This window comes from Phyllopteryx taeniolatus, chromosome 2 (assembly GCF_024500385.1).
Source record: "Phyllopteryx taeniolatus isolate TA_2022b chromosome 2, UOR_Ptae_1.2, whole genome shotgun sequence".
Lineage (NCBI taxonomy): Eukaryota > Metazoa > Chordata > Actinopteri > Syngnathiformes > Syngnathidae > Phyllopteryx > Phyllopteryx taeniolatus.
The window spans coordinates 2,503,983-2,517,748 of NC_084503.1; the positions used below are offsets into that span (position 1 = coordinate 2,503,983).

At 39.2% G+C, this 13,766-nt stretch overlaps 2 protein-coding genes across 3 annotated transcripts; one reads left to right on the forward strand and one right to left on the reverse strand.

Moving 5' to 3' along the window:
* Positions 1–272: 272 nt before the first annotated feature.
* zrsr2 (zinc finger (CCCH type), RNA-binding motif and serine/arginine rich 2) lies at positions 273–7,059 on the forward strand. 2 transcript variants are annotated; one of them, XM_061752436.1, is made up of 11 exons: positions 273–527; positions 1,253–1,332; positions 1,409–1,490; positions 1,637–1,745; positions 2,579–2,665; positions 3,235–3,273; positions 3,626–3,756; positions 3,905–4,118; positions 4,831–4,886; positions 4,988–5,097; positions 5,316–7,059. In XM_061752436.1, exons 1-11 carry the CDS (start codon positions 484–486, stop codon positions 6,119–6,121), a joined length of 1,758 nt encoding a protein of 585 aa, XP_061608420.1. In that variant the 5' UTR covers positions 273–483; the 3' UTR covers positions 6,122–7,059. The 2 variants fall into 2 exon arrangements, with proteins under 2 accessions (XP_061608420.1, XP_061608429.1); XM_061752445.1 differs by lacking the exon at positions 273–527 and adding an exon at positions 596–861.
* Positions 6,954–13,319, reverse strand: ap1s2 (adaptor related protein complex 1 subunit sigma 2). The gene is made up of 5 exons (XM_061752472.1): positions 13,137–13,319; positions 11,909–12,087; positions 8,868–8,976; positions 8,631–8,768; positions 6,954–8,073 (listed from the first exon to the last, which is right to left on the reverse strand). Exons 2-5 carry the CDS (start codon positions 12,085–12,087, stop codon positions 8,026–8,028), a joined length of 474 nt encoding a protein of 157 aa, XP_061608456.1. The 5' UTR covers positions 13,137–13,319; the 3' UTR covers positions 6,954–8,025.
* Between the last annotated feature and the right edge of the window lie 447 nt (positions 13,320–13,766).

Here is a 13,766-nt window from a genome sequence, read left to right on the forward strand (position 1 = left end):
ATATTTGTTGCATAAATTTAGCCCTTCTTTCCTAAACATTCATCCATCCATCCATTTTCCGTACTGCTCATCCTCCCTAGGGTCAACTCAACTCAAACTCAGGGAACTAACACAATTAATATAAATCTATTTTATTTCTAATAAATAAAATAATTATCAATAAATAAAAACATTAGGAAAACTGATGGATGGATGGAAAGTGATTTAAAAAAAAATATTAAAATTCTTAAAATATTTCGTCGGTCGAAACTGTTATTCACACCGGAAGTAGTTCTTTCTCACCCAGGAAAGTCTTCAGTCAGTCAAGACCTAAACAAATGCCCATGTAGCTGCTAGCCAACGCAAGAAGCACGTGAAATGAAATCGCGTAAACAATGCGTCACGTCGTCGAACTTTACGCACCATAACTTGATATTTGCTAATATTAAAGTATCCTGGCTCGTAAACATTAGCTGACTTGCTAGTTAGCTGTCGTTAGCTTTGATGGCAGCATCTCTTCCGCCATTGAACTGCGCTCCTCCTTTAAGGTGAGCGTTTTTGACAGCTAGTATTTGAACGCAATGTTCCGTGATGAATTTAGGACTAAACGCGTTCCGAGATTGTGGTCTTAATAGAATGTTCCGAGCACTATCGAACGATTCTGTTGTTGATCATTACTTCGGGCTATTGTACACTTTACGTCGCTTCATGACTGTACTAGTTTGTGTATTTGTGTATATGTCCTAAAAGTATATTTTGTATCACGGTTGTACATCAACGCAGATTTTTTTTAAAAAAAAACCTATCCTCCGCTATTGACCCAAAAAAAAAATCTATTCCACATGTTTTGCGGTATTCTTGGTGACAAGGAACTCTTTTGAAGTGAGTTGAGGAGCTTAATTTAGACAAAAGTAGTCCTTTGGCGCCATTTTGGTGCGAAGGAAATATGTTGAAGTGAGTTGAGAGATTCATTTATGAATAGTAGTGCTTTGTTACCATCTACTTCCTCGAGATAATCGTCCTTTTAAAGTTTTATTGTATGTTGTGGCATTTAAATGCAGTTGAGGCAGGTGGTCAATGACTTGCAGATTTTTTCTATTTGCGGTCTCATTTCCTCTGCTTATACAGACAGCAGTGTAATTAGAATTTACAATCATTATAATCAAAATATTAAATTGAATTATGTTGTGAAAACACCTGAACTGCAATTCTGTTTGGGTTCCACACTCGTTAAAAAGTGTGGTTTAACTTTGGTTTCTTCTATTTAATTTAGTAACAAGCAACGCAAGGCTGCTTCCAGGAAAGAAAGAAGAAAGCGGAAACGACAAGCAATCGCCCGAGCCAGGGAATGTGGTATGAAAACAAATTGTATTAACTGGGCTATCTTATCATGCCAAACTGTAAACCCATACCATTTGTTTTGTTATAGACGCACAAAATGGAGCCATTGTTGATCCCAATGAGGAAATGGACAAAGAGGATGATGATGATGCCAGTTTTGTTCTTGAAAGGTGGGATACAGATCTGAGCATTACTTCGTTGCTCTGTACAACAAATTCAGCACTGGTGCACACAGAAGAAGCCTCACCACCGTGATTGCTAAACTGATTCAGTTCAGATGGTGTTTGAGTCATGTCTCACTTTTTTTTTTACCCAGGCAACGGCTACATGACGAGTGGCTAGAGCGAGAGCGGCTCGCGCAAGAAGAATTCCTTCTGAGGTCTGAGAGGGAGGAGGCTGCAAGGAAACGGAGAGAAGATGATGAGGTAATGTGATCTTTTTTTTTTTTTTTTTTTTTGCTTTCATCACATGGAGTAAGAATCCCTAGCGAATGTCACGGGAACACCGAATAAACATTTTTTGTAAAAAAAAAAAAAAAAAAAAATCCCCATTCATTCACCCCATTTGAGTGCTAAGAGAAAGGAAGAATTTTCTTCATACAAGGACCATGAGTCAGATGTGTTTTGTAATGCTGAGAAGTCAACTGTACTTTACACCGATTTTTATCGACTGATCGGTATCGGCCGATATGTAGCATTTTACGCTGATCGGCTTTAATGTCATAATGTCATAGTTCACGTACTTGGAATACGATACGGCTCACAAGCAGGCAATAAAATGTTCTGTGGCCTAGCAAGCTAGCGGTAATACGAACGGTTGGATGTAAACATGCCGCTGTTCTGTCGAATCATGCTCTAAAGTTTCGGTGTGGGTGAAGTCATTTAATTAAAAATAAAGTAATATGTCACAGAAATTACTCTATTTACTTCCTGCCATCTAATAGAAGACCAATCATTTGTTCTGTTGTCACTATGCCTCACGAGCATAAATAGAGGAACAAAGATACATTATTGATTGTAAATATATAATTTTTTGAGCAAATAAGTACACAAGTATATATAGTAAAAGAACAGGTCATGTAAATAGACATTCCTCCATCTTGTGATCGGATCGGTGATGGGTTTTTTTAAACTCACTGATCGGTGATCGGCCCCAAAAATCCCGATCGCGTAAAGCCTAAAGTCAACTATTCAAACTCTACCAAAAAAGAGCTTGTTAGACGCGTTGTGATGTTTACATTTTATTGCTTTGTCCGCAGCGGAAGATAAAGGAGGAATGGGAGGCCCAGCAGAGAAGAGAAGAACAACAAAAAGAGCAGAAGCAACAGGAGAAGCGAGACAGAGAGGTGAAACGAGCCGTGGGAGGATAAATCCGGAGAGAAATATATCCACTTCTACTTTATCTTTATTATTGATTCGATCCATCCAAAAACTTTATTACAATCAAACATGTACACGTACTGCCCACAATATACCATGTACAGGCAATGAAATCCTATGGAAGAGCTATACCTAAAAAAGTCTGCAACGGTAACAATCCTCAATTTTGATCTGTCACCGTAAGAGAAGTATAAATGTAAAAAAAATATTGAGTTATCATGTTCTTGCTTTTTTTTTTCTTTTTCTTTTTAAATTTACTTGGTCGCTATGAAATTTTTCCTTGACAAAGTGGCACAAGCAGCATCCCACTCCTTAAAGCTACTGTTGAGAAAGTCCTTTTCCAGCTCCCGCAACTGTCACAGCAAGGATGTATCTTTTAACTCTGTGTTCAGTGTCTGAAATTGACGGAAGCTATCTTATGTTTGTCAGAAATGTTGTGACTATCTGTCCCTGTCAGTGCGGTCTTAACAAGAAGGTACAGATATGCTCCGCCTAATTCACATTTTCACCTGACATCTCTTTACACCATTTGTAGGAGGCTGTTCAGAAAATGTTGGATGAAGCAGAAAATCAGGTACTGCCCAAGTGTTTTGCCCCTTTAACACATTTAACAATCGCTATCTTCAGTGAGTCTGATGTATTTTATTTTCATTTTGTTCATTGTTTTGTCGTTTTGTTGTTGTTGTGTTATTAGATAAATACATTTGCTGAACTGCTCCAGATGACACAGTGGCGTGCTGTTATATTGTGTGTTTTGTGTCGTATTGATGGTTTCTATAATTGCGGCGCAGCTACAAAATGCAGCCCCCGTTGCTGCTTTTACTGTTGGTGCTCAGAGGAACGTGCTAACATCAGCCTGTGAAAAGATGTTGTTATTGAGCACATTCCATTTCCCCCCAAATTGAAATGTGTCGGTTGTTTTGCAGCTAACTAATGGAGGGCCGTGGATGAATCCTGAGGCTCCGGTTCCAGACAAATCTCAAAATTATGGGACGGAGCGAGATGCAGCCAACTGCCCTTTCTTCCTCAAGACTGGGTCCTGTCGATTTGGGGACAGGTACAATATCTTTTAGCTTTTAGGAAAATTGAAACCTTTGAATCAAATTTGTGTGGGGTTTTATTTATTTGTTGTGACTTACAGTGCACTCACAAAAGGTGACCCAAATTCTTGTCCCTTTTGTATTTTTACCCCCTCGTGATTTCAGATGTTCTCGAAAGCACGTCTATCCATCGACCAGCCCCACTTTAATGATCCGGGCTATGTTTATAACATACGGCATGGAGCAGTCTCAACGTGACGACTACGACGGGGATGCTTCTCTGGAGCACAGCGAGGAAGATCTGCACGAGTCCTTTACTGAATTCTACCATGACGTTCTACCAGAGTTCAAGACTGTTGGCAAGGTGGTCCAGTTTAAGGTAAGTTGCGTCACAACCCCCAGCTTGGTGTAAACACTCAAAATGTTGCTTTTTTTGGGGAGGTAGTGTTTATTGATTTGAAAATAATAGTACATATACACTGACCACCAAGTCACATCAGTCATTTCCACAAGGAAAATAGTTTGAAATCTAACTACACACATGTACAAACATTGAAGTCTGAAAACAACACACTAAATTGCATTTCAGTAAATTAGAATATTTAAAAAAACAACAACTTTTATTTCAGTATTCAAACTTGTAAACAGATTCACAGAGGGTGAAATGTCATTATTTCATTTTGGTGATTAGAGCTTGCAGCTAACAAAAACCCACAATTCGCCATCTCAAGAAATTGGAATATTACAGAAAAAATCTAAATGAAGAGAAATTCGGTGCAAAATGGTCTTCTGAATAGTATTTTCCTGTGTTTAATAAATTAGTATGAAATTAGTTTCATGTTTTGAATTGAACTAATGAAATGCAGTAAATGAACCTTTCTATAATAAATCAAATTTATTGAGATGCACCTTTAAATGGGATGAGGACTCAGCCCTGAGGTACACCAGCAAGGTCCCCTCTATTTAACTTTGTAGAAGTGGTTATTAGTAATATAGGATGAATATAAGGTAACCAGGGGTGATTAAATCTTAGTAATCTTTATTTCATCATGGTGTTGAGACTAAAATTCTGATGCGATCTTTGATTTTAGGTTAGCTGCAACTATGAGCCACACTTGCGAGGGAATGTTTACGTTCAGTTTGACACGTAAGTATCACGCGAGGCACGGCAAAAATCCTGCATAATAAATGACCTGTGACCTGGACTTGACTGGAATCAACCTTTTTAATATGTTGTCTTGTGATCAGAGAGGAGCAGTGCAGACAGGCCTTCATCAAGTTTAACGGAAGGTGGTACGCTGGCAAGCAGCTCCACTGTGAAATATGTCCTGTAACACGGTGGAAGAATGCCATTTGTGGTGAGTGAAGGAATTTTTCTAAAGTTTGAAACGGTCTTATGGGAACTAACAGGAATTTATTTATATAAATGGGAATTGACAAAGTTGAAAGTTGGCTCCTGAGCTTAGTTTCCCATGGAAATTTATCAGATGTTATGAAAATGTCCTGGAAATGTTCCACCTTTGCAACCTTAGAGGCTGACAAATTTGTATTGTTTTTTTTTTCTCTCCCCCTTCAGGACTGTTTGACAGAAAGAAGTGCCCCAAAGGGAAACACTGCAATTTCCTGCATGTATTCCGAAACCCTGGCAATGAATTCTGGGAGGCTGACAGGGACCTTCACCTATCACCGGACCACAGCATCAAGAGGAGTCAGTCGGAGAGACACTCGGAGAGATACTCGGACAGACACTCAGAGAGACGCGGAGACCGATCACGGAGGAGCCACTGGAGCAGAAGCCCACCGAGATCGGAGCGATCTTACGGCAAACGAGAGGACGACCGCCGCAGCGAGAGGAGTCGAGATAGGAGGACGTCACAGCACCAAAGAGACGACAGCAGGCGCTCATTCAGGTCAGCGCGGTATGACAGGGCGAGTGATAGGTACCCAAGCAGAAGCAGAGAAAAATCCCGCAGTAGAAGTCGAGACCGGAAAAGGAGTCGAGATCAAGACAGAAATGTAAAAAGTCCGAATAAAGGTGAAGAAAAAGACAGAAATGGAGACACGGAGAGAAACAAACCAGGCAGAGAAAAGAGCAAGCGTCACAGCCCGGAGAACGAAGACGAGAAAAGACGTCCCGATGAGGACAGCAAGACACGTCGCCGCCACAAACACTCGAAAAAGAGCAAAAAGAAAAGTAAGAAGAAGCACAAGAAGAGGAGCTGTTCACCTGAAGGCACGACTTCATCTCGAGAGTCAGAAGACGAGACTGAAGAAAAAGGAGAGCGCTCTCAGAACAATGAGGACTTGAGTGCAAATCCAAGCATTGATGCAGAGAATAGTTCCATAACACAAGTTGATGAGCACACACAAAGTTGTTCTTAGTGGCTTTTTACAACTGAAAATCTGTAAAAATATTTTTTTTTTTTTTGTATATTTAGCAATATTTTCACCGTGACGTCACACATACTTTCTCCAATAGATGAAGATTTTAGATTCTTCTTCTGTATCGCCGTTGTTTGAGTGTCTGACATGTCAGGCGAAAAAAAACTTAATTCAGACATTGCGAAACTGGCTAATTGACTTCTGGTGCTCGGATTAATGGCACTCACATGTTGACACATCACGTCAACAAGAAGGCTAGCCATCATTGTTTGGTTAAATGACTCGACGACAACCCAACCGAACATTTTGTGCGTACTTGCGAAAACTTGATATTCTCTGTACAGTAATTTATGACAGCTACTCTATTTATCCTCCACTAAGCCAAGCACACCGTGGTTATTTGCATAGCTTAAATATAACTTGATTGATCAAAGAACAAAACATAACAGGACGATTAATGACAATGAACAGAATCGCAGTAGATGAATCGAATCGAGACCTGTGGATTGCTGCAGCTACTCCAGAGATGATGACCCACACTAAACTTCCATTTAGTCCAATTACCGCAAGGTTATCTTACTGCTGTGACTCTACTCTAGCTGTATACTTTCACATGATATACACAAAAAATACATTTTACAAGAAACTGTGAAGGCCAAATAAGCTCCTTACTAGTCACGTCTTGCAACTGAATGTGTTGAAACTGATGTTCCTCATCAGTGCTCTCGATCAACGAAACTTCTTCCAATTTTTGGAGATTTCAAGTGACCAGTTGCAATTTTTAAATGGTTGATGGAAAATGTTAAACTGCAAAAAAAGAGGAAACATTGGCTTCAGTTTGAGGATGTTTATTAAATACTGTCAAATTTAAATGTCAATAGGATGCTGAATACAAAACTGGTTTCTTTTTCAGAAATTAAAGATCAAGTTAATTTGTTTGGATGAATACTGAATTTTTTGCATGAACACCAGGTGGTAGCATTTTTTTTTTTCTTCCTGATTCAGCAATATGACATTTCTTAGTTACTTTTGCTGCTGCATACAGAGAAGTAGACAATTGTCAGTGTCTTGCATTAAATTGAAATGAAAAAATACTTTGCTCCGCAGATCTGACAATAATAGATCCCTTTTTAGTCACAACAGGTTTCCATAGACACCATTAAGAAGGTAAAATAAAACACAGTTCTTTGGTCATAAATGCCAGGGTTTGAATGTAAACCAAAGCATTGTCATACAGAAAATAGAACTATTTGGATTTGGGTCACGTTTCAGTAGGTACTCATTTCTCCCTGGACATGACTCCCAAATAAAAATGTATTAAGGTTTACAAACATGACACTGCACAGAAAGAACATATTTTGAACTGAATTTCTAAGTGTGTCGTTTTCTACTGGGTCAGCGTATGGGCAGATTTGCATTGTCATAATTACATGAAATTGACAGCCACGCGTCTGCTTTTCTGAGGAGAGCTCGAAACCCCCCCCGATGTTATTTAAACGTGTACGTTCGTAAGTTTCCACAACACTTAAAAAACGTCAAGAATGAAAACAACTGAATGTACTAAAAGCTGAATTATTTGAAAATCCTTTTTTCAGATGTAGCAGCAGAACCACAACAGGAAGGGATGATTGATTGAACACTATTTGATACCGAGGCGATGTTCATGTTGCTACATTGGTCTCGCAGATGTTGCACATAAGACGACTTGACAATGGAAGCTGCTGCAATGGAGACGCATAATTGAACCACTCTTGGCACCGACCACAGTCACGGGACGTTACAAGAAAGCGCAGTTGAGAAGAATACAGCACAGACATGTTGATTACACATACATAACGAGTACAACACTGACAGTAAACGGGAGAGAAGAAGATGGGCCAGCGCTGGTTCAGGCCACGTTAAGCCTATGTCAGCCCGATTTCTTCTAAAACACTCCGTGGGGCCTCCGCCTCCTGTAGATAAGGAAGATGTCACACGGTCATCAGCCTTTCTCAAATTGAATATAAATGTGTTGCACATAACAATTGTGCCTAGATAAATGTTAGGGGAAAAACAACGTTTTTATAACAAAATGCAGTGATTCTGATCAAGAAAAATGGCATGCATAATATTGTACTTTATAAAAACCCACAGTAAAGACAATGGAATTAAAGGATTAAACAGTTTTTGTCACGGTAGAGCAATTGAATGGCCATTGTGCTGTTCCTTCTGCTGTGTCCACCTTGGTCAACTGGGGGCAGTATGAGACAGACGTATATGCTGTCCATTGAGATGTCACAACTCCTCCCAGCTCGCCAGTACGTCACTAATATTAGTTGTTCTTCGCAGAGGATAAAGAATATATGACTGCAGTACTGTCATATTGTTTGTGTTCAATCCGCCGCTAAAAGACTTAAAGAAAATATTTGACATTTTTGCTGTTTTCCTTTGTTTAACGTGAGGGTACCAACAGTTTAGCCTGCAAGTCCACTGCCCCAGTTCCTTTGTGGATTAAGGAGCATGTACGTACCTCCTGCAGCAGGTCTGCCTGCTCGATGGCTTTCAGAACATTCTTCTTGGAGGTTTCCTGGGCCTCTCCACCCAGCAGGAACTCGTCAAGGATAAAGTAGGCCTTCTCAAAGTTGAAGATGATATCCAGCTCACACACCTACAAGCACACAAAAATCAAAGGAATTCATATTTGGGTTTTTCTCTATCGGTTAGTTCTGATAGTCAACATTTGCCGTCACATCCAACATAAACTCACGCTGCCAAAATATTTGTCCAACAACTCCACATATCTGTGGATGATCTCCAGGGTGATCAACTCGTTGTCCTGATCCTCAACTGCACAGCAGAAATACAGGCTGGCATACCTATCACATACACAGGGAACAATACGAGGTAAGTCGGGGTTTGGATGTGGCTACCTGTGCCAAAACCTCGAACAACATGACAACTGTTATCTGACCAGCGTTGGGTTATTCATTTATGGCAAATGCGGTATTATGAATTAGAAACGGTCATGAACATTTACACAGAATTTCTTTCAAACATTTCCTCCATTTTCAAACTGGTAAATGTTGTTTTGTAAGCAAGAACGTCTGATTTCGCAGGAAACGTACGGTGTGTTAGGGACGGAGCCCTGCTGCTAATAGCGCAAATCTGCGAGTAATTGACACCTTATAATTACATACAGATGCCAAAAGCTTGCGGCAAAGCACTACATGAAGCTCCTCATCTCACTTTGACATAGTTTCTTGGCACCAAGATGGCGACAAAGCAATACTTTTGTCTCAATGAAGCACCTCAACTTACTTGAACATACTGTCGCTGCCTGGCATAAAGATAGCGGCAAAAGAGAGCTGTGCGAAATAACGCTATATATTGTAGATATGATATCAAACCGTCTATCATAGGATTTAAAACAACTATCGTTTATATTGTTAGATATAGCTTTCCGCCACTGAGGGAATCCTGTAATTAGTTTTTTTTCTCCGCTTATCATACTTTGACTGGATAAATGGTAGACACACTTGAATGTTACTTGAAGCGCTGCGATGTATTTATTTTAATTATTTGCACTTTACTGCATTCCTTGAAAAGTGGTTATACCACCAGATATTTGGAATGGTACTCATTTGACCACTGGGTATTTGTGTTTTCTTTTCATTAAAACTTTATTCATTTAATTGAGTGGTCTATATATTTTTTAAATAAATAAATGGAGAAAATATCACAGAAAATAGCCATTAGATTCATGTAATTTTAAGAAAAGATATATCAGGATAGACTGTATATCGTTATGAGGGTATAAAATTTTGTCCATATTGCACAGCTTTACGGTGAAGCACTACTTTTGCCTAAATGAAGCTCCTCAACTCACTTTGACATAGTTCCTTGGTACAAAGATACAACAAGATGGTGCAAAGCGATAGTTTTATTTGGCCTGAGCCACAAAAACTGTGAAAATGTGAATTTTATAGCCAATAATGGCAGATAGATTCAGAAAAAGAACAAAATAAACAAATCTGGTGATTTACAAATGCCAAACTGCGAATATGCGGGGATTTACTGTGTCTGAAGTGAGTGTTACACCTCATGCTACTTGCTTTTCAGAGATGTCTTGTTATTTTTCGAGGTAGGTGGCACTTTTTAAGAAAGAAAAAAAAAAAGATACAGTTAAAGAACAATAAATAATTGTGCGAATGATCAAAATGGTACCACCTCTGCCTTAGTTTCAGCCAGGAAAACCCCTGGTAGTTACCATCACTGTTTTGTAGCCTCTGTGACATCATCTTTATATACAACCTATATCTAGCTGCTTTATTTCACGTTTATTTGTTATTATAGTGGGCAGCCATGAAGAAGAGTGCCATTGTATTTGAATGGCTCGACGACTCTTATGTCCTTCATTGTTGAGCAGAGGCGGTGTTTCTGGCGTGCCCAACTCAGCAGAAGGTGAGAGCAAAACGCCAGTGCCTGGCAATAACTGATGCAAAATATGACAAATGGTGGGATAGGCTCGCGCGACCCTTGTGAGGATAAGCGGCTCAGAAAATGGATGGATGGTTGGGTATTTAAAGCTTATCAATTTTATTTTATTTTTTTTAAACAACCGTAATTCAGATTTGGTGTTTAACGCGTGTTCACGACTTTGGAATTGCATCACAGCATTGCGTGAACATTATGGAAAGCTGCAAGAGCATTTTATTTTATTTTTTTAATATCCATCATTAGGTGCACTAGTACGCTCTTTGTCCTCACTAGTAAGACAGTTCAGCGCACCAGTAAACCAACCAGGGCACACTATAGCTTGACCTGGATAACTACATGTTACCCATGAAAAGAAACTGTGCACTAATTGACAACTGCGTGACTACGAGTGACATAAAATTCTAGTGCTTCACTGGTAGTACTAGTAGCATGCAGCTGTCAACGAGTCCACTGGTGCAGTTTTGCCTGACTAGAAACATGGATATGGACGTTGTGTTTCCACATCACGTCAGGGTCAACTATATTTTCAATGCAAACTAGAACTAGTAGACATTCCAACAGCTTCTTCCCTCTTGCAATCAACTTCTTGAACAGCTAACTTACAATTCCATTACAACAAGCTGGCAATTTTTTGACTTGAGTTCGTTGTCACATTTCTGTATTATGTATTACTCGTGCACTCACTGTAGTTGTCTCGCCGTGCTGCACTATTTGCATGTAGTGGCCACTCATGCCAGAGTAGCATCTGCTCCATTTGCACACTGATTGAGGAGTATCTGTAACATTTGCACAACCATTGTCCCAGATTATCGCAGTACTCGTCACTTTAAACCGCATACACTCCTTGAAGTCTCAGTGCCCTTTGCACAATGGTCATTGCACCGGACTATTGCGATATTAGCCATTCGAACTGAGGACTCTGCATCTTTTTGCACAATTGTTGTTTGTTGTTGTTTTTTGTCAATGTCTTTATGTCTCCAAAGTGTTCTGTAAATTGACTGTCTGTTGTACTAGAGCGGCTCCAACTACCGGAGACAAATTCCTTGTGTGTTTTGGACATACTTGGCAAATAAAGATGATTCTGATTCTGATTCTGATTCTGATTCTTTGTGTAGTCGGCTGTGAATGTAAGAAATGACAGCTTTGTGGTCCGTTTTCAATGTAGATGTTGAACTCACCAAGGAGGATAACAGAAGGGGATATTGCACACACAGACCCGAGCAGTGATGAAAATGTGTTTCGGAAAACAGCAGGAGGCTTTATTCTGCTCGTTTTTTTTAGTTGTTAGTTTATGTTGAGGTTATGCCTCACCTCTTGTAGACAATCTTCAGGTCCCTCCACTCCAAAAAGCTGCACATTTTGGGCTTCCTCGCCAGGATGGTCTGAACCAGATCTCTGGAGATCTTCTTCCTTTCCTTATCAGAGAGAGGCACGTACCACTTTTGTAGGCGCAGCTTTCCCTGGCGGCTGAACAGCAGCATGAACTGCATCTGAGGGAGAGCCGAGTTTACATGTCAAGTTCACTATGGGCACAAATGTTCAGGAATGAGAAGAAATGAACAAAAAAGGTCTGTCTGCAACATGAATGAATACACACCCTTAGAAAAGTCCGATTTTTTTTCACCAGTTCTGATGAGACTCACGTTTGAATTCTTGAAAACTATGTAAAATTTAGGTTTGCCAAACTTTCACTGCTGCTGTATACACCTCTTTTCAACACTGAAATCATTTGTTATATAAACACAGTTGGCAAAGGTACTCACAAAGTTTAAGTAGGAGTGCATAAACCTGTGTAAAGATAAGTCTGGTAAAAGTAGAAGTACTAATTCAACTCCTTTACTTGAATAAAAAGTAAAACGTTCAGACTGAAGTGTACTTAAGTACAAAAGTAAAAAATGAATGTTTACTTTCTTGGGATATTTTGATTTTTGGTGGAAAATATCCAATAAATTTCTATAGTAATAAAACACAGGAAATGTATGGAAATTCCCTGAGATTTGAGGGTTAATTAATGGAAAGGTATCTCATTCAAGCCCAAATATAAACATTTGTTGTTTGTCTTAGTCATAAGCATACATCCATACAAAACAGATGGCTGTCCTTGCCCTCGCTTGTTGACCACTTTCAAATCTGGTTGTTTTTAGTCACGATTATGTTTAAATATATTGATCCAACAATATCTAAATTTCCTATAAAAAGTCAAACTACAATTGTATAAATTCATGGTTTGATCCCATGGTAAATTCCCATGGAAAGTCTTCAACTTTGAAAATTCCCAATATTTTACAGGCATAATTAAAAAAAAAAAAAAAAAAAAAAAAAAAAAAATCAATTATGGGTCCCTGCATTATTTATTCATACATTCATTTGTAAAATACAAACAACTGTGACGCTTCATTGCAAAGTTTCGTTAAGGTTCATGTTCGAGTCTGTTAATGTGATGACGGCAACATCAACAACATGCAAGATGTCACTTCGCCCCCTCCCCACGACGTTTATCAAGATACAATTCAAACCACATGAAAACACGTCTCCTTACCTTCGGTGTAGTCCTCTGGATTTAGATGTAAATTCACGTAAAAACACACACACACAAAAAAAAACAAGAAACGATCTTTACGAATGTGTGAAGCTAGCTCGTCCAGCTAGCTCGTTGTTAGCAAAATGATGGTGAAGCTCAGCTCGTCACTGATTGGACAAAACTAGCAGCGTTGAATTGTGATCGGATGACACGTACCGTTATCACTTACGTTACAAGGCTGCACATTCGTGTAAATTACTGTTATTTGTTTAAATGTTACTTATCAGTTTGCGCCGTAATAATGTGCTCAAAAACGACAGCGGGACCCGATGAGGTTACAATTTTTTAAATTGAAGGTGTGTATAATATACAGTATTTATATCATAATTACAGTTAATGTTAGTACAGTACATCGATTTTTCATTTTTTTTTTAAAAACGTTCCCAACTGATCTCTGTAAAATATTGTGTGTCCTTCCAGAATTGGAGCACATTTTCCGTCCCGACCTAGGAAATTTCAAATAACCCATGAAAAACCTGCGCTTGTGAAAATGATAGTTGATTCGGATTTACATTGGCTCATTTCCGTCAACAATCATGGCAAAGTCATTCAGTGCCCCCTGTTGGCAAATACGCGCAACTACATGAA

Excerpts from the sequence above, each read along its gene's own strand:
- zrsr2 (XM_061752436.1), top strand. The coding sequence starts at position 484 with ATGGCAGCATCTCTTCCGCCATTGAACTGCGCTCCTCCTTTAAG. Across the intron at positions 528-1,252 it reads AACTGCGCTCCTCCTTTAAG|TAACAAGCAACGCAAGGCTG; the intron begins GTGAGCGTTTTT and ends TATTTAATTTAG. Across the intron at positions 1,491-1,636 it reads GCCAGTTTTGTTCTTGAAAG|GCAACGGCTACATGACGAGT; the intron begins GTGGGATACAGA and ends TTTTTTACCCAG.
- ap1s2 (XM_061752472.1), bottom strand. The coding sequence starts at position 12,087 with ATGCAGTTCATGCTGCTGTTCAGCCGCCAGGGAAAGCTGCGCCTACAA. Across the intron at positions 8,977-11,908 it reads CTGAAGATTGTCTACAAGAG|GTATGCCAGCCTGTATTTCT; the intron begins GTGAGGCATAAC and ends TGTATGTGATAG. Across the intron at positions 8,074-8,630 it reads AGGCAGACCTGCTGCAGGAG|GAGGCGGAGGCCCCACGGAG; the intron begins GTACGTACATGC and ends CCTTATCTACAG.